The following is a 27769-nucleotide window of genomic DNA, read 5'->3' as shown; positions in this document are numbered from 1 at the left end:
TTTCAAAGCTAAACAATGGTAAATTTGAGTGGCCAAGTCAATCGCCCAATTTGAACACAATTGAGCATGCCTTTTATGTGCTGAAGAGAAAACTGAAGGGGACTTGCCCCCAAAACAAGCATAAGCTAAAGATGGCTGCAATACAGGCCTGGCAGAGCATCACCAGAGAAGACACACAGCAACTGGTGATGTCCATGAATCGCAGACTTCAAGCAGTCATTGCATGCAAAGGATATGCAACAAAATACTAAACATGACTACTTTCATTTAAATAACATTGCTGTGTCCCAAACATTACGGTGCCCTGAAATGGGGGACTATGTATAAACACTGCTATAATCTCTACATGATGAAACCAAAATGAAGGAAAATGGCCTTTATTAAAATCTGACAATGTGCACTTTGACCACATGTGATTATCTTCTTTTTTTTTAAATTTTATTATTTTATTTATTTTATTATTATTATTATTATTATTATTAGAAGCAATTGTACAAAGATAAAACATTCGGCACCTAAAATTATACAATTATTGTAAAGCTTCATTTTTAACCTTATAACCTAAACTATGAAAATGAAAAAAGAAAAGAAGAAAACAAGAAGGGAAAAAAGTAGAAAGTGAAAAGATAGATTGAAAAAGAACAAAAGAAAGTCCCCTAAACTACCAAAGTAGTGTGGTAGAAAGTTATAGAAATAAGATTTTTTTCTATTACAAATCTCAAATTGTGGAGTGCAGAGGCAAATAAATAAATGATGGGTCTTTGTCCCAAAGATTGTGGAGGGCACTGTACATTGTGGTCCGAAGTGCGTGTTCCTGTGCTGAATTGATCCATGTTCTCAAGACCCCATTTTCTGTTTCCAATGCACTTAATAAGACTTGCATCAACTTTCCAGTGGAGGCTAAGTGGAGCAGAAAGTTGCCTGACCTTCACTCAACCTTTCCTTTTTTTTAACCTAAATCCTATTTCTAATTATCCAAATAGCAATATATAAATTAGAAAGTAAATTTGTATATGGACAAAACACCAACACTGAGATGTAGATTTAAAGCAATTTTGATGTCAAGGTGCACAACTTGCTTAGCTTCCATGACCATGCTGATTGGCCTGCAGCTATGTTGAAGTAAAAAGGTTAAATAAAACTGAATAGCATCATATTAAATGTTTAAGAATTCATCATTTCACACTGCAGAAAAAGTAGTGGCCCCATACCTTGTTTAAACCAAATGAAATCACACACATGTTGAGAAATGAGGAAGACAACATCCTCATTTGAGGAAAGCAAGCTATCTAGTATTACTAGAGAAGCAGGCTGTCAATGGAGCTCCATGTAAACAAACACATATCACAACACCAAGCATTTAAAACTCCTTTCAACAAACTAAAGCATTAAAAGACAGAAATGTATCTTTGATTCTTGACAATAATAAATCAAAGGCATTATTAGCAAGAGAGGATTTCAATAGGTAGCCAATAACATAGTGCAATTTTAGCAAAAACAATCAAAGATGAATTTCTACCGCTAAATAATATAAGGCACCGGACAGGGCAAGAGGCTCTTTGGGCCTCCTTTGCTAAATCAATAGCATTAGAGCCAAACTTGCAATTAATCTGCACTTTACCATCATATTCCCATATCCCTTTATTCTCTCACTGTCACAAAATTTATTGATCTCAACAATTGTGATTAATTAATTAAATAATTAGATTAGAATTCTAACCAAACATCGAGCAAGCTGCATTTCAAATGTCACCACATATAACATAACAATAGCAGGTATACAATGCTACCAACACATCCAGACAAGGACAAATAAGCAATATCATACTTACAATCATCTGTAAGAACCAGTCAGTACAGCAATTAAAAAAACAATCATCAGTCAATCTATCAGTATTTTCTGATTATATACGATCATAGATAAAATTGAGCGTAACCACATCATGAATTCATTTTAAAATATCCTTAAATATTTTGTATTTGCTTTCTTGTCTACTGGAATATCCAAGTTCAGTTACTCTTCAGTACCATTGGGGATGATATAACCAGTCTTAGCGAAAGGAAAAAACAACCAACACTCCTGTGCCAGATCACCATCCAACCATCAGAGCAGCTTGGTCAATTAAGAAACTGACAGAATATTTAAATAGTGAGAATAAGATTAACAGCATGAATTTTGTAGTCAAAGGCAAAGAAACAGATGTTGACTCAACGTCAAAAAAGTCACCCACAAAGGTTTAGTGGATTCAGTGACCCAAGTTTCCCTTATTCTGATCTGACCTGACTTCAGTATTATTTGTGAGTAATCTATGGCATCCAACAACAGTAAACCCATCAAGAAAATCGAGTGGTAAATCAGATTAAGGGTGCTCTTACAAAGGAAAGCAATGTTATAGCATACTGATCATTTCAAAGGAAATTAGGAGAGCCAAACAAAAATATGGATAAATACTTAAAATTAAGGAAGAATTAAAAAAAAAAAATGTAATTGATTTTTTTAAACATTTAAAGAATGCAAAGAATCACATATCACTTCAAACATTAATTTTTCAAGATCACAATGGCTATTCAGCAATATGAATGGGTTTTCACGGGATGAAAAATTCAGTTTTACAGCACAGAATGAAACAATATTTTTAGGCATTTTTACACACAATATAATTGGAAGTTCACACAAAGTCAGTATTTTGGTATGTGAATAATAAAGATTCCATGATGTAATATATGAAGGAATAAGGAACATGGGTTTGCAGTTTCCTCTGGATTTCCATATTTAATGACCATCATTACAATCTCCAAAGCATAGAATAATACAGCATGGAAACAACCCCGTCAGCTCACGTCCTTTTACATTCATCCTACTCTAATCCACACCCCCTCAAATTCTGTGACATCTCTACAATGACAATTTACAGTGACCTATAAAACCTGCACATTTTATGAATGTGGAAGGAAAGTAGAACAGCCAGAGAAATCCCACGCAGTCTCGAGGGCACATATGTCTCTGGAGCTGGGAGGCTACAGCTCTATTAGCTGTGTTACTGTGGCATCATGGTTTCAAAAACATGTTGTGCACTTGACTAAATTTGTATGGCTCACCAACTATCCTGCTGACATTCATTTTAACCCCACAGAAAATAGAAACCACTTAAATAAAATAATTGAGGTAAGGGCAACTGGCAGCAAAGTCAAGTAAGTCAGTGATATATGGGGAGGAATTAATCAAGAGAAAGGAAAATACATACATATATATATATATACCTTTATGATTAACCAAAATAGCCTTTCCACAGTTAGATAACTGAGATAAAAACTCCCTTGGTGAGTAACCTGGTTGCAAACCACACAATGCTCATTCCATAATACATGTAGGAGCTCCCAATATAGGGTGTATATAGGTATTGCATTTGTGACTTTGTAAATATTAAGGAAATGTTTGACAATTTACAACAAAAATACCGTAAAGTTCTGATTATCTGCTATCCATCTATTCAGAAATCCTGACAGGTAAGATTTGTCATGTTCCATTTTGATTCACTGGGATCCCAGTTGCTCTATTTTCTTCCAATTCAACGGTTCTTGTCCGTATGCTCCCTTCCCGCACACTGGGATCCCAGTTCTCACACTCCCTTCTCGCTCAAAAGGGATCTGCTTCCTGCACTCCCTTCTAACTTGCCGGGGTCTGGTTCTTATGCTTTCTTTTCATTCACTGGGCTGTGGGGCTGTGTGTTCCTGCAATCCCTTACACTAATCCCATTTTATTTTCCTCACTTTTTCCTCGACCATCAACACCCCCCTCCAAAGCTCTTAAAGAATGGCTGCACTGGTGATGATCTTTCAAGTGTTGGTTGATTGTCAAATGTAAATGTGAGGGTCCTACTCAAGAAAAGAGGGTGACAGAAAGCAGGAACCATGTGCATGTCAACCAAACATCTGTTGTTGGGAAAATAATGGAATCTATTTTTAAGGAAGTAGAAGCAGGATATGTGAAAAGTCATAAAATAATAAAGTAGAGGCCACATGGATTTATGAACAGGAAATCGTGTTTGGCAAATTTATTAATGACCTTTGATGATGTAACTGTCAAGGAACAGAACCAGGAGCCAGTAATGCACTTGGATTTCCAAAAGCCATCGATGATGATGCCATATAAAAGGGCATTGCACAAGAGCTCATGATGAGGAGGCTGATTAATTGGCCAGCAAAGAATTATTTCCTGTTGGTGGTATTTGTGATGAATGAATAATGTTCAGTTGATAAGCTCTCTCTAGTGGGGTGCACAACGATCACTGCTGAAGTCACTACTATTTGCCATCTATATTAATAACTCAGTTGAAAAGATTGACCACTGTAGCCAAACCTGATGCAAAACAAGGATGGAAAATATGGTGAAGCCGAGTTAAAGAATCTGCAAAACTAAATGTAGATATTTTGAGTGGATGGATAATAATGTGTAATCTAATTTTGCACATCAGGAGAAAGAATATAAAGATTGTTTAATGATGAGCGATAATACGGAATGGTATGGATATATTGATGTCAAAATACACATGGGCTGTTAATGTGCTGGTACTACTGATAATTCAGAAGGCAAGTGATGTGGTTCAACAGTTGGGAAATTGCTGGAACTGCATCTGGAGGACTGCATGCAATGTTCAGCTCTTTAGTTAAGGAGGGATATACTTGCAACAGAACCAGTTTAGAGAAGGTTCAGTAAAGTGATTTCTGGGATTAAGGGTGCAATTGGGCAGGCTAGGCTTATTCCTATTAGAGTATTTTAAAATGAGTGATAATCTCAATGTAATGTATAAAATTCTATAGGGAATAGACAGGATAGAGGCTGAGAAAATGATTCCTCTCAAACACAAAGACATAGTTTCTGAATAAAGTATTGGCCATTTATGATGGAAAGGAGGAGGAACCTTTTATTAGGGTATCATAAATCTTTGGGATGCTCTTAGTCAGAGAGCCAGAGGATAATTGAAAGATGGAAACAGGTCCTTCAGCCTATTGTCCATGCTGAACATTGATCACCTGTTCACCCTTATTCTTTGTTATCCCAGCTTTGCATCCATTCCCAACATATTCCAGGCAATTTACAAAGACCAACCTATAAACCCAATTATCTTTGGGATGTGGAATGAAACCAGAGCAGCCAGAGGAAACCCAGGCAGTCACAGAAAGAACATGCAAACTCCACACGGACAGGCCCCGAGGTCAGGACAGATCCTAGGTCTCTGGTGTTGTCAGGCAGCAGCTCTACCAGCTGAGCCATTGTGTCATATATTCAAGTTTGAAATAGATGGGTATTTAGACTAAAAGGAAGTAAAAGGTTCTGGGAATCAGGCAGGAATTGAAATTTGAGGCTAGAATCTTATCAGCAATACAACTGAGACAATGCACCACAAAACCCACTCCTGCTCATTTGGGGGGGGTGGTAATATACCCTGCCTGTTACTATGGAAATTAAAAAAAACAAATGTTAGAAACCCAAATGAAAAACTGAAATTGCTAGACACACTCAGCAAGGCAAGCGGCATCCTTGAAAAGAGATAGTCAACGTTTCAAATTTCAAACCCTTCATCAAACCCTCTAGTTGCTTCTAGCACTTTCTAATTTTATTCCATTTTGCCATATCTGGGAATTTTCTGGAAGGCTGTAGCCTTAAGTGTCGCAATGTCAGTTGAATGGAGAATTTCTTAGATACCTATGTGGTTGATGACCGAACGCTTTTATGAATATATGCAGATATATACACAACACAAGGTGAAATTGAAATAAAAAATACTTAAGGCAGTAACAGTTGATAGAGAACACAGATACATTGTCAGATCATTGACCTTTCATCAATACAATGAAATAGAAAGCAAACATGTTATGTTACAAAGAAGGGGAAGGTGGGAGAGTATAAGAGGGAGGTATGGGAGAGGTGCTTTGAGGGAGGTTCATTGACCTAATTTGTTAATACTGCCTCTCTCTTCACAGAAACTGCATAACCTGCGGAATATTTTTAGCATTTGAATAATGAAACAGAAATGATTTTCCCTTTTCATTTCAGTTTTCAGTAGCTTCCTCAACACCTGAAGAATAGGCACTTGAATTTAGTTATGGGTCCAAGGCTTGTGCAGAACAGCTTCAAGTTATTCTACTATCAATAGTTATTCTACTATGCTTGCTGCTTGTTTTGAGACCAAAAAAGTCTCAACAAATACCTTTTCAATCACTATGCATTTTTCACATTATATAATTAAGAAATAATTGCAGGCACACCTTATAATTACGAGCAATTTGCTACATGGGCACCCTAGGGTTATGACTTTATAATTAGATTGGGTCATGTGGACTGTAAACATTGAATTCCCGTCAACATTTCAGTCGAATTACCATCCATGGAGCAATATTTCAATAAATCTCATTATCAATTCAATACGCTACAAAAATGTCATAGCTAGAGGATTATTTGTTCTCTGATGGAAGAACAGGGGAAAGGGATAATGTATGTTTTTTGAATGGTCTTATTTTTATCTGCTCAGTTAAGTATATTAAATCAGTGAAATAAAATAAACAAGCTACAACAGTCCATTATAAGTCATAAAACAATGTACAGAGTACAAATTGGTGGTATAATCTTGCAGCAGATTAACATTTGAAGACATTTATTGGAGGGCATTTCAAAAATAGATTAGTTATTTGAATAAAGATTTTTTCTAAATACTACTAATTTTCTCTCAATAGATCCATTTTTCTTTGTGTTAATATTAAAAGACTGCTAATTTTAATTTATTGTCATTCAACAAAAAATAATCCTATCCTATCTCCTATGAAACTTAAATTCATAACCAAGGTGTAGCCAACATAATTCAATGGATCTGAGCACCATTTGGTGTCATTATTCAAGAACTGGGAAAAACCACTGATAGTCTAGAGTGAGAATTCAGGGATGCCAATACGGATTGCACACTAATTTTCCAACATCCTCTTTTCCAGAGCCTTTCTGAATTATACTTTTTTTCGTACCTACAGAATACTAATGACACCCCTCCCATGTATCTAAAGCACCGTGGAGTGCCAGAAACTTAAATAAAACAAATATAAAATGTAAACTGAATGTGAATGGAATGATTTGCAGAACCATCTAAGGCTCTCTACATCGCCCCGACCTGTTTAGTGCCCGGTTTCCAACCCCACTCCCAACTCGCAAGGTGGGATACGAGGGGCTTGCTGGTGCGCCTTGCCGGGTCATGAGTGGGGTTGGAAGCTGGGCTCTAAACTGCCAGGGGCTGGGAAGACGGTGAGAGCCACGGATAGGTCTGCAGATCAGTCCATTCACATTCAGTTTACATTTCCATCTGTGGCTGCTCGGGGAATTTCAATGAGCTCTCCTAATATAGTGTAGATTATAGGAGGGGGCTGACCATCAGTGCCAGAAAATCGGTGTTCAACCTGGACTGCCTGATCTAGAAATTCAGTAATTGCTTTTAACCTGCAATCCAATTAACAGCTGGGAAAAGAAGCATAGACAAGCAGATCAAATTACATGAGAGCAATTTTGACTTTTAATGCCAGTGTAACACAGGATTCACCTGCTCAATAGAAACAGAATTAAATAAATAAGTCATGCAATACTACAATTTTAATAATGATATCAAGACTATCACACGAGGGAAGATAGAGGCAGATAACTTAAATTACACAGTCATTTTGAGGCTTTCACCTCACCCTGCAAAATTCTGAGTATCAAAAGGCACAGGAATAAATCATTCACCCCAGTAAGATTACGCAGTAAATCTATGATATCATGGGTGATATATGCTTCAACTTATTTTATTTGGCTTTCTTTAACCTCTTGGCACCCCTTCTAATTTGAAATTTTCAAAATAGTACAAATTTCAAAACAGTTACAGACTTTTGGGGGAAAAAGATTTCCAGATTTTCACCAAAATATCTAAAAGTGCTTTCTGATCATATTGTTACTTGGAATGCATTTGGAAACTAAATAATGTCCAATTTACATCAAACTTAACATCAGCGTCCGGACAGTTTAGAAGACCCATTTCAGAAACTTGTACTCAACTCTTTGCTCAGTGACCAGTTGTGGTGGGGATACTTCTCTCCCTCTATATTCTGATGAATAAAGATCCTCGCTGCCCACACTCTTGTACATTAGTTAAAATATAAATGGATGACAACCTAGAAACAAACAGTATTGCTCTCCAAGGGATGATGAACTGAATCAAATTAACATTGTATTGTGAACCTTTTCATCTCTCATCAAAGGAGCTCTCCATCAATGGAAATTCAACACAGGAGAATAGATGCGTCTCATTAAGATCGCAAATTGGGGAGGTTCCTAAAATGTATATCATGTAATTTTTAATAATAAACAAAGTGTGACAAAGGTCCACATTACAGAAATGCAATGACTTGTATTCCACCAAGTATTTGACATGTAATGGTACATGTATTATTCACATGTTTATAAAGGCTGCTGTGCAATTCAACATTATAACTATGTTATGGTCTTCTTTCTGCGAATAAACCATGAGTATTCAATCATGATCAGGATTTAACCACGCACTATTTCAATACAAGTAAATGGAAGCAGCTGCGAAGAGTATTGGCATACAACCCACTGTGTAGAATACTGTTCTTTCCGCCTTTTGGAATTTCAATGCAGTACACAAATTCATTAAAATTGATTGATTACAACTACCAAAGACATCTGATTGAGATAGCAGAATCAAATTGTACCAAGCCTTTTGTGTTATTGATGTAAATTGCTCAGCAGCTACATTATCTATTTTTTTTTAACACAAATTGCCCCAAGAGGTTGTTGATGTACCCCAGAGACTGTAATAGCAGCATAAACCACAGAGACTATAATCCATACTATTCTGTGATTAAACATTACAATCGACCCAAGTTTGTAAATTATTTAATCAAATACAAAATAAGAGACTGTAAAACATGATACAATGGGGGCTGGTTGAGGTGAATAATGTAGGTTTATTTACATAAGCTTGTGATAGAGAAGAAAGTAGAAGGTTATACTGCAGGAGGCTCGGTGGAGCGTTAATGACTATGTGCACTATTAACCAGGTTAGATTGTGTCTGTGTAACTATTCTGTTGAAATCGACATATCCATAAATATACACTATAGGGAACTTTGACCACACCTTGTGCAAAATCAGGCAACATTTTAGCTACTCACCGACTGATCAGTTAGAGGAGGCAAAACAATTGTCCTTTCTACGGTGTTTACCACAATTTTCCACAGTTCCTTGAGTACTCGTTTTAACACTGTCTTTTCACAAACTTTGGCAAATAATGTCAAACTACAAAATAAAAGGAAATTTCTTTTGAGAAAATAAAATAACCTAATTTCAATTCATTACATAAAGGAGATTGATTTTTTTCAATAATTTCCTGAAGATTGACAATGTATTCAAACATTTCTTAAAATTCTATTATAAAAGTTTAAAGTTTTGATTTTGTTCAATTTTACTCGTTTCCTATCAGAAGTTCTAGATAATTCAGGAACAATCTGATAATGTTGCTCTACAACTGGCTGTAGCAGGCAAGTCTTTAGGTATGGGGTAATTCAAGAGATGGTCATTCGTGCTCTCAAAGAGATGAAACAAATCCCGAATAATTGTTGCCGCTTTTTTAAAAAAAAAGGAAATGCATTGTCTAAATTGGATTTTCTCAGGGATTCCCAGTTCCCTGAGAAAAAAAAGGTCTGAAACAGTAATCCTGTGTATTTGATTATTAGCATTTTTGGTTCTAAGGGAATTTAATCTTTGAAATACTACTATATAAACTGAATAATAATTCCTTGATATATTTGGTCAATTACCTTCCAACAACGGAAGCTACTGAAGAATTATATTATAGGCATTGCTTGTAGTTAATCAACTCCCAAAAGGAAGATTACAAATTGGGGAAAGATGCTGAAATGCAGAATGAACAACTGTCTATCGGAATGAACAAGATCAATGGTCATCTCTTACTCAAATTTAAATTTTAAGGAAGAAATACATCACACTTAATAATGCAATAAGCAGCCACCATAATCTTAAGAAACGAAAACAACTGCGTTAAGACACGAAAGGATAGAATTAAGAAGCTTGGTGGAAGGAACTTACTGTACATCAGGTTAATTTCCCAATAACAGCCCAACAGATAATAGTATTTATAAAAATGAATGTCAAAACAACTATTTCCTAAAATAAAAGCAGAAATATGCACTATGCATTGTTCAAGTTGTAGACTCTGTTACATCTCAAATATGTTTTTTTATACTTACTTGCCATCCAAGAAATCCATTAATGGTCCGAGTACATTATCTGCATCCTGTGCTACACTATTACGAGCAGTAGCAGGAACATTTCCAGTACCCTTGACCTGGCTGAGGATATCTCCCATTTGTTTTACACACTCATCAAGACGAGGCTGGAAACTACATTACAGCAAAGGTTAAAATCACAGCAACCGCAACTACAGTATTTCACAAATAATTTCAAACAAATAAACTGTTTAATGTTAATGTTCCAGGTTTAAAGCTGCTGGAATCCTTAAAGCCAATGCTCACTTCATATTGGTTAAAGAGAACTCAATAGTGTGCACATATTTTATATATTGTTAACTATATGCTGATAAATTTATGAATGATAAACTTTGAATAGTTGTCATGTGAGATGAAACAATGTGAATTTGAAAAAAAGCTTTGATGAGGTTGATAATGGTTCATTTCTCAAACAAGAATCGCTGGACCATCAGAGTCCAGCCACACAGACCAGATGTGCTGGGGAATGTCCCTACCCATCCTTATAGTGATCGTGACAAAACTGTTCCCTTGAAATAGCAGTTCGAGAACCAGTAAATTAGAAGAGAGGTTATTTATTTTTCTTTACTTTATTGTGAGGTTTTAAGTCATTGTTCCTGTAAGTACCTAAGTAATTAAAACGTTTGGGGCCTAATCACCATTGAGGCCTTGTTATGCTTCATGGGTGCAAGTATTTAAATTGTTCAGCTCTCCACATGCACATGGGTAAGCACAAGCTTAATTCAGCTCAGTTCAGCCCAATGCCTTCCTACTGGGTAGCTACTCAAGGGAGCTAATTATTACCTCACTAAAGATCATCGAAAAATCTCAACTACAAGCGTCAATATAGTTGACTGATCCTGGCCTGACCTAACAGCTTTCACTTTCTGGCAAATCTAAGTTTTCTCAAGCTAATGGGGTTACTGAGGTCAAATGTAACACACAGCTTTAATTGTCAGCTAATAGATCAGAAACATAAGTAGAAGCCAATTCAAATTGAACAATTATTTTAATCATCCATTCCCAAATCATTTGGAAATTGTCTTTTATTATATTAGAGTAAAATCTGTTGAGTAAATTTTATTTTTATACAACAAATGCCATTTTAAAAGTAAATAGGTAAAGGAGACCTTTATTACTCACCTGACACCAAATACATCACTGAGATCATCTAGGACATTGTTTAGCTTCACCTGGAGATCCTTCAAAGTTTCCGCTGCCTCAGAATCTAGCTGTAATTACAAAGATACATCTGATGTAAATTTTACGTTGTACTAGACCAAGTGGGACACGTTGGGTCCCGTCACCTCAATGCGGTTGCGGGGGGGGGCGGGGGGGGGGGGGGGACGGGGTGGGGCGGGGGGGGTCGTGGGGGGGGGGGGGGGGGGGGGGGGGGGAAGGGGGGCGGGGGGGGGGGGGGGGGGGCGGGGGGAGGGGGGGAGGAGGAAAAAGGGGGGGGGTAGAGGGGGGGGGGGGGGGGGGGAGGGGGGAGGGGGGGGGGGGGAGAGGGGGGGGGGTGAGGGAGGGAGGGGGCAGAGAGGGAGGGTGGAAGAGGGGGGGAGGGGGGAGGGGGGGAGCAGGGAGGAGGGGGGCAGAAAGGGAGGGGGAGGGGGGGGGGGGGCAGAGAGGAGGGGGGGGGGGGGTAGAGAGGGAGGGGTAGAGAGTAAGGAGGAAGGGATAAGAGAGGGATATGGAGGGGGTAGAGAGGGAGGGGGTTGAGAGGGAGAGGGGTAGGAGGGAGGGTAGAGAGGGAGGGGAGTAGAGAGGGAGGGGGGGTTAGAGAGGGGAGGGGGCCAGAGAGGAAGGGGGAGCAGAGTGGGAGGGGGGGTGGTAGAGAGGGAGGGGGGGTAGAGAGGGAGGGGAATATGGGAAGGCCAAGTTAATGAAGTGTTTGTGGAGGAGCCTTTTGGGACCAGTGACCAGAGTTCAATTAGGTTTAAGATAGTTATGGATAGGGATGGAGAGGGTCCTTAAATGTTAAAATGCTCAACTGGGGTAAGGCCAACTTTGAGGGTATGAGAGAGGGTCTTGCTCAAGTTGATTGGAGCAGGTTATTTGAGGGGAAAGGAACATCGACCAAGTGGCATGTTTTTAAAAGTGTGCTGACAAAAGCCCAGGATATGCACGTCCCCATTAGAGTGAGGGGCAAAGCAGGCAAACGTAAGGAAGCTTGACTGATGAGGGAAATTGAGGCGTTGGTCAAAAACAAGAAGGATGCATGGGCCAGGTATAGGCAGCTGCGATCAAGGGCATCCCTGGGGGTGTTTCGGGAACTAAGGAGTAAACTGAAAAAGGCGATTGAAAGGGCAAAAAGGGGCCAGGAGATAGCTCTGGTGGGAAGCATAAAGGACAAACCCAAAAGATTTGATATATATATATATATATACACAAGGGGGAAAAGGGTAATTAGAGAGAGAGTGGGACCTCTTGGGAATCAAAGCGGTCACCTCTGTGTGGAGCCACAGGAGACGGGAAAGGTCCTCAATGAGTATTTCTCCTCTGTATTTACCGAGAAGAAAGACAGCAGGACGGAGGAACTTGGGGCAGTCAAATGTCTTGAGAGCAGTCAGTGTTACCGTCAAAGTACTGAAGGTACTGTTGTGTATGAAGGTAGACAAATCTCCAGGGCCTGATCAGTTATATCGGAGGACATTGTGGGAAACTAGAGAGGAAATTGCAGGAGCCCTGGTTGAAATTTACGAGTCGTCCGTAAATACAGGAGAGGTGCCGGAAGACTGGAGGGTGGCAAATGTGGTGCCTCTTTTCAAGAAGGGCTGCAGGTAAAATGCGGGGAACTATAGGCCGGTGAACTTAACATCTGTAGTTGGTAAGTTACTAGAGAGTATTCTGAGAGATAGGTTATACAGGCATTTGGATGGGCTAAGTCTGATTAGGGATAGTTTTGTACGTGCAAGGTCGTGTCACAAATCTGATTGATTTTTTTGGAGATGTGACCAAAAATATTGATGGGGGCAGAGCTGTAGATATTGTGTACATGGACTTTAGTAAGGCGTTCGACAAGGTGCCACATGGTAGGCTGCTCAGGAAGGTTATATCACATGGGATCCAAGGAGAGATAGCTGAATAAATAACCACGGTGAAAGACTGCATGGAAGCAGAGGGTAATGGTGAAAGGTTACTTCTCGGACTGGATGCCTGTGACTAGTGGTGTGTCTCTGGGTTCAGTGCTGGGCCCGTTAGTGTTTGTGATCTACATCAATGATTTAATACAGAGAAGTGTGAGGTGTTGCATTTTGGAATGTCGAACAAGGGCAGGACCTACACAGTAAATGGTAGGCCTCTGGGTAGTGTTGTAGAGCAGAGGGATCTAGGAGTACAGGTGCATGGTTCCTTGAAAGTCGAGTAGCAGGTAGATAAGGGGGTCAAAAAGGCTTTTGGCACTTTAGTCAAAGCCTTCATGCCAAAAGTGAAAGTATTGAGTATAGAAGTTGGGAGGTCATGTTGCAGTTGTATAAGATGTTTGTGAGACCACATTTAGAATATTGTGTTCAGTTCTGGGCACCATGTTATAGGAAAGGTATTGTCAAGCTTGAAAGGGTTTAGCACAGGAGGATGAGAGGTTATATTATGGCAGTGTACAAAATCATGAGAGGAATAGATCGGGTAGATGCACAAAGTTTCTTGCCCAGAGTAGGGGAAGTGAGAACCAGAGGACATAGGTTCAAGGTGAAGGGGAAAAATATTTAATAAGAATCCGTGGAGTAATTTTTTCACACAAAGGGTGGTGGGTTTATGGAACAAGCTTCCAGAGGGGGTAGTTGAGGCTGGGACTATCCCATCGTTTAAGGAACAGTTAAACAGGTACATTAATCGGACAGGTTTGGAGGGATATGGACCAAGTGCAGGCAAGTGGGACTAGTGTAGTTGGGACATTGTTGGCCGGTGTGGGCAAGTTGGGCCGAAGGGCCTGTTTTTACACACATGACACACTATGACTATGCTGAAGACATTGACTGAAATTTCAAAATGTGTTCAAATTTTCTGTATATGGTTAAACAATTTATGAACCAACTTTTCAGTTCTTATTCTAACTGCAGAGATAGTGGCTAAGGATGGATTTCCTATTTTTTTTGGAAAAAAGGTTTTGTGCTCTGGGATTCTGAGACATAAAAAGAAATTCTTCAGGAGAGACTTTAAATTATTTGTAATACAATTGAGGTTTGAATCTGCAAACCCAATCTCTTCAGATGCAGTCTCTTACCTCTTTCCCACCCATTGCTTCAAACATCTTTTCCAGCTGAACTCGAAGTTGCTGTACATTGTTCATTAGAATGCAAGGCTGTTGGTGAGAAAGGAAATATGTTCAATGACATCCAGGCTCTTTCTTTCAAGAAATATCAAATCCACATTCATTTTTATGCAATAACATTTACTCTAGCTACATTCAGCATCAGTTCTCACGAGCAAATAGAATTCTAATTTTGGACATCCCTCTCTGAATTAACAAATATTTTCTTAGTTCTGTTCAGAACTAACATGTATTTTAACTTCATCCAACATGAAGTTAAAATACACGTTAAAACAGAAAGTTACGAATGAATTTAAATACACATTTTATTTTATATTACAAAAATGTAAATTTAGAATACAAGGTCTGTCAACCTATGAATCTTTGCTGCAAGAATCACTGAATCATTATGACATTGGTGTCTATTTGTCAGAGTTCATGCTGACACCTGTGGAGCCATCCTGTCAGTCCCAATCTCGTGCTCCTTGCCTGTAGCACTTTGCTCAGGTACTTATCCAATTCCCTTTTGTAATTAAAAAAAAAAAACTGCCGAAGGAACTTGGTGGATCAGATAGATCTGTGGAGGGAAATGGGCAGTTTTTGTTTCAGGTTGAAACTTTTTCTCTGGACTGTTTCCGTTTCATTGTGCCTCATTGAACTTATTTCTACTATCCTTACTGGCGGAGTGCAATGTGTTGTCAGAACGTTACAGAATTCTGAATGTGTCCCTGGTTCTGGAATCATCTGCTATTGGAATAAATTTCCTTCTGTTTACCTATCCAGACCTTGTATAAATCATGGATGTCTCAATTTTCTCAACTTTCGATGTTTCAGGACCCCAGCTTCTCCAGACCTTAGTACATAATTTCTGCACTCCCGCACAAAAGCTTTCACACCCTTCTTAAATTAGGAGATTACACCCATGAGAATTGGGTGCAATACTCTATGTATTTAATAAAGGTTCATCATAATTTCCCTGCTATGTATTCCATGCAAGAAGCACAGGATACAGTGATGCTTCACCATCTGTTCTCTCAGCTTATCCTCCCAGTTTCAAAAGATTTATGCACAATAGATTTATGCAAAGCCTAGCTCAAATACACTTCAGCACAGTGCTATTTAGTCCATATTGTCTTTCCTCATTCTTTCTGACAAGTATATCAGTCACACATTTTTATCTTAAATTTAATCCACCATCCTAAGTTTTCTTGCATTTTATTTCAATCTTCCTTGCTGTGACCTGCACTTCATATCATTTGCAGATTGTGATGTTTTATGTTGCATGTTTGCATTACAACGTTTTCAAGAGAGTTAGATTTAGCTGTTAGGGCGAAATGAATCAAGGGATATGGGGGAAAAAGCAGGAAGGGGATACTGATTTTAGATGATCAGCTATGATCATATTGAATAGTGGTTCTGGCTCGAAGGGCTGAATGGCCTACTCCTGCACCTATTTTTCTATGCTTTCTATGTATTTACTATGCAGTGTTCCTAACACTGACCATTTGTGAACACCCCCATCTACTATTCTCCATTCTGAAAAACAACCATTTATCTCAACTCTGTTTTCTGTTCTTAAGCCAATTTTAAGCCTTAACCCCCTCCCCCTTACCTCTTCCTCCCTCATACCCTTTCTTCTACACCCCTTCCTCTGGCCTTGCATTTCACACATCTTCTCTCCTTATCTCAGCTTTCTGTCTCCTTTTCATTTTTAACCTTTCTTTGTCCACACACTGTCAGTCAACTCCCTTCACCTGCATCCACCTATCACTTAGATAGGAATGAGCAGCATGCAGATGCTGTTTTAAACCGAAAATGTTGGAGTAACTCAGCGGGACAGGCAGCATCTCTGGAGAGAAGGAATGCGTGATGTTTCAGGTCAACACCATTATTCTGAACCTTCTGAAGAATCGCCTCGACCCAAAATGTCACCAATTCCATCTCTCCGGAGATGCTGCCTGTCCTGCTGAGTTACTCCAGCAATTTGTGTCCACCTATCACTTGTCTGGCTATGTCCTGCCTCCACCTCCCATCCAGCTTTCACCCCACTACAATCAGAATGAAGATGGCTATTCAGTCCTTTGCTTCCATTTCTCTGAGCAGCTTCCTGGAAGAACAAATGCTGGCTAGTGCAAAATAATTGGGGGTTGAGGGGCTATTGGACATTGGATTGAAGAATACAAACCCAGTGACTCCCACAGTTACCTTGACAATACCTCATTCTACCCTGCCTCCTACAAGGATGCCATCCATCCCTTACTCTCAACATACATCTCCACTGCAACTGCTCCCAAGATGAGATTTTCTCTTCTAGGACATCCAAGATGGCCTCTTTTTTCAGTAAATGTGATTACCCCCTACTGTTGTGAATGAATCCCTCACTTGTGTCTCCTCTGTGTCCTGCAATTCTGCTCACGTTCCCACTCTGCCCAGATGGAACAAGGATGAAGTCCCCCTGGTCCACACCTTTTACCCAATTAGCCTCTGCATCTAACACATCATTCTCCGACACTTCTGCCACCTTCAATGTGATCCCATGACTCGTCGCATCTTCCCATCCCCTCTTCCATAGAGACCACACTCTCTGCATTTCCTTAGTTCACTCATTCCTTCCAACCCAAACCATCGCCTCCCCAGGTACCCTGCAACCGCAGATGAAATAGCTGTCCATACATCCGCTTCCTCATTTCTATCCAGGGATCGCCACAGCCCTTCCAGATGAGACAGAGGTTCACATGCACCTCCTCTAACCTCATCTACTGCACTCGGTGCCCTCAATGTGGCTTCATATATATATATTGGTGAGACCAAGTATAGACTAGGCAACTGCTTCACCAATCATTTTGGTGGTGGTGCACAAAGGCCTGCTTGCTAACGGTTGCTAAACTCCTCTTCCTACTTCCATACCAATCTTTCTATTCTGGGCAGAGGCCGGGTACAAACAAATTGTACCTTCATACTGTTTGAGTAGTGTACATCCTTACATCATAAACATTGCATTGTGCCTCCCTACCCAACATGTACCAATTTCTCCCACTATCCTTTTTCTCCAACCCACCCCCCTCCCCCACCTTGTTTCTCTTCCTGTTAAACCCCTCTTCTCTACCTATATGACACCCTTTTGTCTCCCTTTTATCTCAAGTTTGTCACTTACTCCACCCATACTAATCTGCCAATCTAACCCCCCCCCCCCCCTCATCTGTATACACATATCACAAGCCAACCCAGCTCTTTTCCAGCTTTCTGCCCCCCCCCCCCCCCATACTACAATCAGTCTGAGAAAGGGACAAAATGCAAACTGACATATAATCCAAGGTACACAAAAATGCTGGAGAAACTCAGTGGGTGCAGCAGCATCTATCAAGCGAAGGAAATAGGCGACGTTTCGGGCCAAAACCCTTCTTCAGACTGATGGGGGGTGGGGGGGAGAAGGAAGGAAAAAGGGAGGAGGAGGAGCCCGAGGGCGGGGGGATGGGAGGAGACAGCTCGAGGGTTAAGGAAGGGGGGGAGGAGACAGCAAGGGCTAGCAAAATTGGGAGAATTCAACGTTCATGCCATCCGGACGCAAGCAACCCAGGCGGAATATGAGGTGCTGTTCCTCCAATTTCCGGTGTTGCTCACTCTGGCAATGGAGGAGACCCAGGACAGAGAGGACGGATTGGGAATGGGAGGGGGAGTTGAAGTGCTGAGCCACCGGGAGTTCAGGTAGATTATTACGGACTGAGCGGAGGTGCTTGGGTCCTTGAATGCTTGGGTCCTTGAATGAAGTCAAGGGGGGAGGTGAAGGGACAGGTGTTGCATTTCTTGCGGTTGCAACGGAAAGTGCCCGGGGAGGGGGTGGTACGGGAGGGAAGGGAAGAATTGACAAGGGAGTTGCGGAGGGAGCGGTCTTTGCGGAAGGCAGACATAGGGGTAGATGGGAAGATGTGGCGAGTTGTAGGGTCACGTTGGAGGTGGCGGAAATGGCGGAGGTTTATGTGTTGTATTTGCTGGCTGGTGGGGTGAAAGGTGAGGACTAGGGGGACTCTGCCCTTGTTGCGGGTGCGGGGATGGGGAGAGAGAGTAGTGTTGCGGGGTATGGATGAGACCCTGGTGCGTGCCTCATTTATGGTGGCGGAGGGGAATCCCTGTTCCCTGAAGAATGAGGACATTTCCGATGCCCTGGTGTGGAACGTCGCATCCTGGGAACAGATGCGGCGTAGGCGGAGGAATTGGGATGGAGTCTTTACAGGGGGCAGGGTGGGAAGACGTGTAGTCCAGGTAGCCATGTGAGTCAGTTGGTTTGTAGTGTATGTCGGTCAGAAGTCTGTCCCCTGCGATGGAGATGGTGAGGTCAAGGAATGGTAGGGATGTGTCGGAAATGGTCCAGGTGTATTGGAGTGCCGGATGGAAGTTGGTGATGAAGTGGATGAAGTCAGTCAGTTGTGCGTGGGTGCAGGAGGTGGCCCCAAAGCAGTCGTCAATGTAACAGAGGTAGAGGTCGGGATGGGGCCCTGGTACGTATTGAACAGGGATTGTTCAGAGACAATGGGTCTGCCGGGAGAGCCGGGTTTGTCGGGTTGGATTTTGGGGAGAAGGTAAAAACGGGCCATGCGGGGCTGGGGAACGATGAGGTTGGAAGCTTGGCCGGGCAGGGCGTGGGAATTGATGAAGTCGGTTATGGTGCTAGATATGGTGGCCTGGTGCTCGTCAGTGGGGTCATGGTCCAAGGGTAAGTAGGAGAAGGTGTCCGAGAATTGGCGCATGGCCTCAGCTTTGTAGAGATCGACGCGCCAGACTACCACGGCACCTCCCTTGTCGGCTGGTTTGATAACCCAATCTGGGTTTTTGCGGAGTGATTCAATGGCAGTTCAGGGGGGGAGAGATTGGAGTGAGACAGGGGAGTGGAGAAGTTGAGGCGGTTGATGTCGCGACGGCAGTTCTGGATAAAGAGTTCCAGAGCCGGGACGTTACGAGAGGGGTTCCACAAGGACAGGGTGCGTTGGAGACGGGAAAAAGTGTCATAATTGGGGGGCGAGGACTCCTTCCCATGGAAGTGCGCTGTGAGGCTGAGGCGACGGTAGAAGCGCTCCAAGTCATGGTGGGCGCGGAACTCATTGAGATGGGGATGGAGGGGGACAAAGGTAATACCTCTGCTGAGGACAGACTGTTCGGTGTGGGAGAGGGGGAGGTCGGGAGGGGGATGGGTGAACACCCGGCAGGGATGGAGTTGGGGCCAGAGGAAGGCAGGTGGGTGGACTGGGGGGGGGGGGTGAGAGGGCTGTAATGTGGGTGGGGAAGAGCGGGGGTGACATGGTTGGAGGGGGAAGAGGGAGGGTCAGTGGAACAGCCACTGAGGTTAGCAAGGCTGGGCAGACGGGCACTAGGACCCAGTGGAGTTAAGCCCAGGAGAGTGGGAGTGAGCAGCGTGGAGGCTTCAGGTCCAGTGCAGAGTCCAGGCTCCAGGTAGGGCAACGGCTGTGGGTTGCTGGAGGGGGGGTAGAGTGGCGCGGGTCACCGGACCCGATGGTCGGAGTCCAGTGGCAGTTGAGTCGTGGTCCGCGGGCGATGCGTGGGAGGTCCCGGTGGGTGAATAGTCGGCGATGGGGCGGCGAGATGAGTCGGGTGCGATGCGGCAGCCATGTTGGGGAGCCCCAGTCCGGCGGCGATGCCCGGTAGGTCGGGTCCGGCGGCGATGTTGGGGAGCCCCGGTCCGGCGGCGGTGCCTGGCAGTTCGATTCCGGCGGCCATGTTGGGGAGCCCCGGTCCGGCGGCGGTGCCCAGTAGGTCGGACATATAATCCATTCCCTCCACAGAGGCTGCCTGACCTGCTGAGTTACTCCAGCACTGTGTTTTGCTTAAATTTCATAAAGGCTTTGCAATGAAAACTGAGTTGCTGCTGTAAGTGTTAAATCTGAAACTATACGCATTAGAGTAAAGAAAATATCTTTACCAACATCTCCTTGGAACAGTAGGACTTAAAGTTCTTCAGAAGGATGTCTGCATATTGCTGTAGAACTTTGCTGATGGTCTGTAGAGAGAACAAGCACACATGAACTCTGTTTTGTTCTGCAACTACTGATAAACATAAGCACAATCTGTCGGTAAATACATGCGACAATTTGATTTTTGCTGGGCCAAAATTACAGAAAAATCAATTTGAAAAATATATATACTTCAAAAGTAGATTTGCAAAATGTTATTTTATTTTGATATATTAGCATCATCAGATAGATTTTCTGTAAAGTGTGTGTGGCATGAATTATTAATTATATCAGAAACAATGGAACAAATGAATTATCCATTTAAAAGAAAAACACTGCAACCAGTTGTGTTTTGATTTTAAACATAGTTCTAACTTCTAACCAGGGTGGTCCGAGAAGTAAGCCTCAATGGTTCCTCCACTCATACAGCAACTTAAAATTGCAAATGGGCTTCAGTGGTGCCTTGAATAATTTTGGAAATGAACAAAGTCCTTTGTTGTGGTGGGATGGGGGGAGCAGGTGGTGGTGCCATCATCTGCTCAAAATGCACGGTAAAGTGGGTCAGTTGCGAGAGCAATGTGCTGCATTCCAATACACTCATTACCCAATCTATCCGAGATAAGTGGGAATGAAAACAATTTGAGTAGCATGGAATCAATGGCTTACTAGCGAACAGTGTCTCGATATTTGCAAGTGATATTAGTGCAGATTTATCTACAATATTTTTTAATTTAAATGGTAATGACTTAAAGAAGCGCATCTCATACAAGCTCCAGGACCAAAAGAATGATGAGTTCTCAGCACTAAACATTTTCAGAAATATTATACGAATCACTAATTACTATAATAAAAAGTGAAATATATTTTTCTACAATGTTTTAGTGTATGGTCCAATAAAACAAAACTACAAGGCAAAAATGCATTGAAAAATATGTCCATACCTTTGCAAACCTTCTCATATAATGAGCAACAATCACCGGGTCAGGACACTCGAGTTTCTTAATAATCTCAAAGCTCTGATTTAATTGTGTGAAAACATCTACCACCGAGCAGGAGAATAAAGCATGCTCAGACGTTTGCTGGAACTGATGTACAAAAGGTAAATTCAGTTAAAAATGTCAAAGCATTTACAGTTGTGCAATAAAGCAAATCAAGCCTTGAGAATGGAAGCCATTTTAAAGTAGCCACAGAAAAATTAAAATATTTAGGAATTGAAATCACTAGAAACTATCACGCTATGTTTAATGCCAATTATAGCCCCTTACTTAAGAAACTAAATAATCTAATCAAATTCTGGAAAACGCTCCCGATGTCTTTAAATAGGTCGAATAAATGCTTAAAAAATGATCTTTTTACCACAAATCCTATATTTATTTCAATCAATACCAATATATCTTCCAAAAAAGTTTTTCAAAAAACTACTCAGACATTACACATTTTATATGGGATTTTAAATCCCACAGAATATAAAGAGCACACCTAAGTAAACCAAAAGAGATTGGTGGTCTAGCGCTCCCTAACTTTATGTACTATAATTGGGCAGTAACTATTAAAAATATGATTCACCTGCTGGACAACTCTGCCCAGCAGGTGGACTGGATTGTAATGGAGAGAGAGGACTGCTCTCCGTGTAATACAGGAGCGACTCTCCTCTCACCAATGAATCTGAATAACAAAAATTATAATAAAAATCCAATGATACATAGCACAATTAGAACTTGGAAACAAATAAAACAGAATCTAAAATTAAGAAATCTATCTCTTTTAATGCCAATAGTCAATAACCCGTCGTTTAAACTTTCAATTATAGATAAGTCATTTACACAATGGGAAAGAATGGGAATCAAAGCACTCTGAGACTTGTATGAATTAGGAAAATTATTATCATTTCAACAATTACAACTGAAATATAATTTGAAAAATAATCAATATTTTAAATATCTTCAAATCCGTGACTATCTGAAAAAATACACAAAAGACTATCATAACATGCCCCCAAACTTACTGGATGAAGCCATGAAGACAAAGGCTGAATCAGCAAATCTAATATCATACTTATACAACATTATTTTAAATATAGAAATACCTACAACCGATGGTATTAGAAGAGACTGGGTACAAGAACTAGCTATAAAAATTTCAAAAGAGAGCTGGGATAAACACTTACTATATGTGAATAAATGCTCGATCAACGTACGACATACTCTAATTCAATATAAAACATTACATAGACTATACTATTCAAAAACTAAAATGTCTTTTGTTTTTTGTATAAAATTCCAAAGATTCTGGAACGAAATATTTGAAATCTTCACAAAATTAATTAAAATAAAACTTGTACCAAAAGCAGAATGGATCATTTTTGGAATATCGGAAGGTAACCCCGAACTAAACGTGTTTCAAAAGAACTTACTTAATTACGGGCTAATAATGGGAAAAAAGCTTATACCTTTGGAAAAATGCTCCAATACCAACAATAAAAATGTGGATTTCAAACATGTTCGAAACACTACACGTGGAAGAGATGAGACTCCTCCAAGCAGGCAAAGCAGACCACTTCCAAAAGACGTGGTCTGCATTTATGGAACTATTACAAGCATAAGGTGCAATAGTAATTTAAAATATAAATGGTACCAGGATCTGATAACGGGGGGTATAAAATAAAAAATAAAAACACGGTTGGTATATCCTTTTTTGCGGAGTTTTGTGTTATAATAGAGCGATTGTTTTTCCTTTTTTGTCTTTTCTTTCTAGGGTCTATTTCCTTTCTTTACTTCCTTCTCTAACTTCTTCCCTAAGGGGCTTTCTTTTCCCAACACTTTCCTGCACCTTCACGATTCTTGCTCACTTTCCTTACTTCTTTTATTTCTACCTTTTTTAAAGCTCGAAAAACAAAGTGGTACAACAAATGTAATAAGATATATGTGATGTGTATTACTGTAATTTACTGTACTTCTAATAAAAATATAATTAAACAAAAAAGAGAATGGAAGCCATGTATTTGCAAACACAGTAATTACATATTTCTTGCTTAGAATGCCTGTACATTTATTTGACCTAAATTGGATTTTTGTTCATTGTTTGGGCGATTAAAGGGATTTTTTTTTCTACAATTGAAGAGTTGATTATTAATTATGACAATTTTACATTTACTTAAATGCACTAGAACATTGCCCAATGCTTTATTTTCAGGAGTAGTGGTAATTTCAAAATTCAGTCTGTATAATTAGTATGATTCTCATTGGAATATAATTTGTGAAAGAAAATAATTACAAAAGAGGGACTGATTTCAAGGCTATTCTTTCACAATTTGCTGTAACCCACGTTGAAAGGAAAACATTTTATTAAATTGTCTATTTGACTCGATTAATCTAGGAGTGGCGGCGCGACTCACTGTTGCAGCGGCCCCTACTGCCTGTCTGTCTTTTTTTTTTGTCTAGTTAAATGGAGTTGTCGTATTTTTTATACTGTTTTTAACTGTGTATATGTGGGTGGCGGGAGGGGGAAATCTCTTCCCTGCATGGGAGACCCGACCTTTTCCCTGTCGGGTCTCCGTTGTCTTTGGGGCCTAGCACCGTGGAACGACCTGGGGGCTCTAGTCACGGGGTCTCCGTTGTCTTTGGGGCCTAGCTCCAGCCGGAAAGACCTGGGGGCTCTAGTCACGGAGCCTACGAAGCTGCGGACTACTCACCGTGGGACTGACCGGCCTCGGAGCGTAGGGAGCAGTGGTGGATCACTGCTGCGGCCCGACCCCAGAGCTCGGAGGCTCCAGCTGCAGACCTGGTGGACTGTGATATCAGGAGCTTGCGGGTCTGGGTGGGAGACCGTTTTTCAGAGCTCCCGCAACGCAACTTCTCCCGCCCGTGTCGCTGGGTTGGAACGATCCCCGGTGCTTAGATCTAGAAGTGGTGGTCAAGCCAGATATGATGGTGGCATTGAAGAAACTTTTGGATAGGCAGGAAATGAAGGGACATGGCAGAGAAGATTAGTTTAACTTGGCATTGTTCAGCACAGACATAGTGGGCCGAAGAGCCTGTTCCTGTGTTGTTCTATTCTATGTTCAATGTTCTGTGTATGTCCCCCACACAACTTATTTTCCTACCTATTTATGTCATCAGCAAGGCAACAACCATGGCTTCATCGAGGTAATTTTGATAAAGTCCTGGGATTCGAGCACCATCCTATGTGGCTACTATTCACTGCACATTGTCAACAAAACACTTTTTACTGTACTTTGGTACACGTGACAATAAACTAAACCAGAAAAAAACACCAACTGAACACTATCTTCTGTTTTCTGTAAACCAGCAAATTGGTCCGATCCCATATGCGAGTTTCTGCTGTTCACAATCAAATCTAAATTACGATAGAGTGTATGGCATCTGAATACATACCCCATCCTTTTTATCTCTCTCAAGAGCTCCGTGTAGAAATTCCAATGAAACTTCTTCATTTTCATCCAACCACTGCATTGCAAATTGTTCAAACCACCTGCAACCAAATATAATTTATCAAATAAACTTTGAAGAAACATAAAGGAAGCAGTTAGATTTTTTGAGGTGGTGTATGCACATTTGCAGGGCTCGAAATTAACGGTTGCCCGGTTGCCAATGGCCAACTAAAGTCCCGCCGGGCAACCTAAAAGCAGTGTCATTTTGCCCGGCTTGGCCCCCCTTTCTGTCACTCTCCGTCCGCCGGGTCTCCGCCTTCCGGCCTCTCCTCATCCACCGGCACGGCCGGCCGCCTTGCACATGCGCACTGCCATAGCTCGCACATACTCCCCTGCACATCCTCCCCAGTTAATTGGCTATATTTAAGAGGGAGTTAGATGTGGCCCTTGTGGCTGAAGCTGTCAGGGGGTAAGGAGAGAAGGCAGGCACAGGATACTGAGTTGGATGATCAGCCATGATCATATTGAATGGCAGTGCAGGCTCGAAGGGCCAAATGGCCTACTCCTGCACCTATTTTCTATGTTTCTGTGTTTCTATGTCCTCACTTTCGAGCCTTCTTCAGACTGATGACGGGGGGGGGGGGGGGGGGGGGGGAATGAAAGGAAGAGGCTGTGGGAGTGCTGGGAATGGGAGGGGAAGGAGGGAGAAAGCAAGGACTATCTGAAATTGGAGAAGCCAATGTTCATACCGCTGGGGTGTAAACTACCCAAGCGAAATATGAGGTGCTGTTCGTCCAATTTGTGGTGGGCCTCACTCTGGCCATGGAGATGGCCCAGGACAAACAGGAGGATTCGGAATGGGAGGGGGAGTTGAAGTGCTGAGCCAACGGGAGATCAGGTTGGTTATTGTGAACTGAGTGGAGGTGTTGTGCGAAGTGATCACCAAGTCTGTGCTTGGTTTAACCGAGGTTGATCATATGCTGAATAATCCAACCACATTTTTGTTTGGAAGTGGAAAGAAATAATAGAAATTGCATTCATTGCAACGTGTAAAAAGAGTTGAGATACTGTATTATAATTTTGCTGCATGTAATTGTGGTATATATCATGTCTTGATTGGTGAATATGTTTAGTTTGTGACTTTATTTGAAGCAGAAATAATATGTGAATGCTTCATTGACCATAATTCCGACTGGTAACCACGCACTTCGTCTGAGCACATTATCGCACACGTCATTCAAGCCGTCTTAAATGACCACCTAAACTGTCATTTGGCAACCTAAAAATGCTGCCTAGGTTGCCCGGCTGACAACAGAGAAAAAAAGTTAAGTGAGAGCCCTGATTTGTCTAATGATATAAGTCCTTTAACTTGTGAAACATTTCAAAGCTTGCAACATAGCAGCCTTGGTTCCTAATACTTACGCTGGATATTCAGGTATGGTCCCTTTGATTGCTGGAAGATCTCGAACATATTCATTGTACAGCCATTTCACTTTGAAGTGCAAATTCATATAGTCTGCACTTTTGCAGAGTCTGTGTTTCTCATGCTCTGATGAATAAAAATATTAAAATAGTTAATGGTGAACCATTAATTCTTTCTGTTTATCTTTCCATTGACAATACCTGACATGCTTTTAACATTTTCTGTTTTTAACCCAGAATCAATTGAATGAACTGTCACAGCATTCTCTCCTTGTGTAAGGACATCTGTACACAAAATTTAAGGTGTTATATGGCCAAGGCCCATGGAGGAACATACTTCAAATATTTTGCAAGAAAGGACAACTTACCTTCCTTCTGGCACCCTAATATTGTCATTATTATCATATGTGATTTGGTAATCGGACTACATATCTCACTTGCTATTTGTTTTTGGGGGGAGGGTTCAATAGAATCCCATTATAGTTCTTGCATCTTTCTTATTTCTAACCTCTACCCATATTGCCTCAGTGAACAAAGCCTCTTGTACGTCCTCCCTGAATGCTGCCGTAACAGTCTCTCTGATCAGTAGCACAACTTTTCCACCTCTAGTCCCTCATTCTCTATCACTTCTAAAACAATGAAACCCTGGAACATCGAGCTGCCAGAATGTCCCACTCGCAACCACGTTTCCGCAATGACCACAACAACATAGTCTCAAGCACCGATCCTGGCCCTGTGCTTCTGCTTTCTCCACAATACTCCATGCATTGAAATTGACATACTTCAGCCCATGAGCTACAACTTATTATTTCATCTCTCCATGCATGGCCTCACTTTGAGACCTAATGATCCTATCCTCTTAGGTCCACGCCATTTTTTCCAATTTCTGACCTTCTACTCTGGATCCACTGCCCCCTTCCTCTCCTCCTCTAGTTTAAACGCTCAAGAGGAGCATGGACAAACCTCCCTGCAAGGTTATTGGTCCCCCTCCAGTTCAGATGCAACTCAACCCTCTCGTACAGGTTACATCTGCCCCAGAGGAGTTACCAATGATCCAAATATCTGAAATCTTGTCCCCTGCATTAACTCCTGAGCCATGCATTTTTCTGTCCTATTTTCCTATTCCTACCCTCACTAGCACGTGGCACTAGGCGTATTCCATAGATTACTGCCCTTGAGGTTTTGCTCTTAAATGTTTTGCCTAGCTCCTTATATTATCTATGCAGAACCGTATCATTTTTCCTACCTATAACCTTTGTGCCAATGATCACTTTACCTGTGTAAATTTTTTTGGAAATTTAATCCAAAGGTATCGTCACCTATCTCAAACATATGTCTAAAATTTGTGTTTAGTGGAATGAGTAAATGCATCAAACCCCCAAATTATTTACAAATACATACAAATTGCCAGCCTTTATGG

General features: G+C 41.2%; 1 protein-coding gene across 4 annotated transcripts in view; it reads right to left on the bottom strand.

Moving 5' to 3' along the window:
- Window positions 1–27769, bottom strand: part of LOC129696097 (protein unc-13 homolog B-like) — a 411098-nt gene that overhangs the window by 44648 nt on the left and 338681 nt on the right. For all 4 annotated transcript variants that reach the window (XM_055633576.1, XM_055633551.1, XM_055633558.1 and 1 more), the window contains 8 exons: window positions 26350–26476; window positions 24932–25028; window positions 21479–21622; window positions 20507–20584; window positions 14548–14625; window positions 11469–11557; window positions 10308–10460; window positions 9213–9336 (listed from right to left, as the gene is read on the bottom strand). In XM_055633576.1, the coding sequence (XP_055489551.1) occupies window positions 9213–9336; window positions 10308–10460; window positions 11469–11557; window positions 14548–14625; window positions 20507–20584; window positions 21479–21622; window positions 24932–25028; window positions 26350–26476 (890 nt within the window). The remainder of the gene's footprint in view (window positions 1–9212; window positions 9337–10307; window positions 10461–11468; window positions 11558–14547; window positions 14626–20506; window positions 20585–21478; window positions 21623–24931; window positions 25029–26349; window positions 26477–27769) is intronic.

Source organism: Leucoraja erinacea, chromosome 1 (genome assembly GCF_028641065.1).
Source record: "Leucoraja erinacea ecotype New England chromosome 1, Leri_hhj_1, whole genome shotgun sequence".
Classification (NCBI taxonomy): Eukaryota; Metazoa; Chordata; class Chondrichthyes; order Rajiformes; family Rajidae; genus Leucoraja; species Leucoraja erinaceus.
This window is presented reverse-complemented; position numbering and strand designations above follow the sequence as displayed.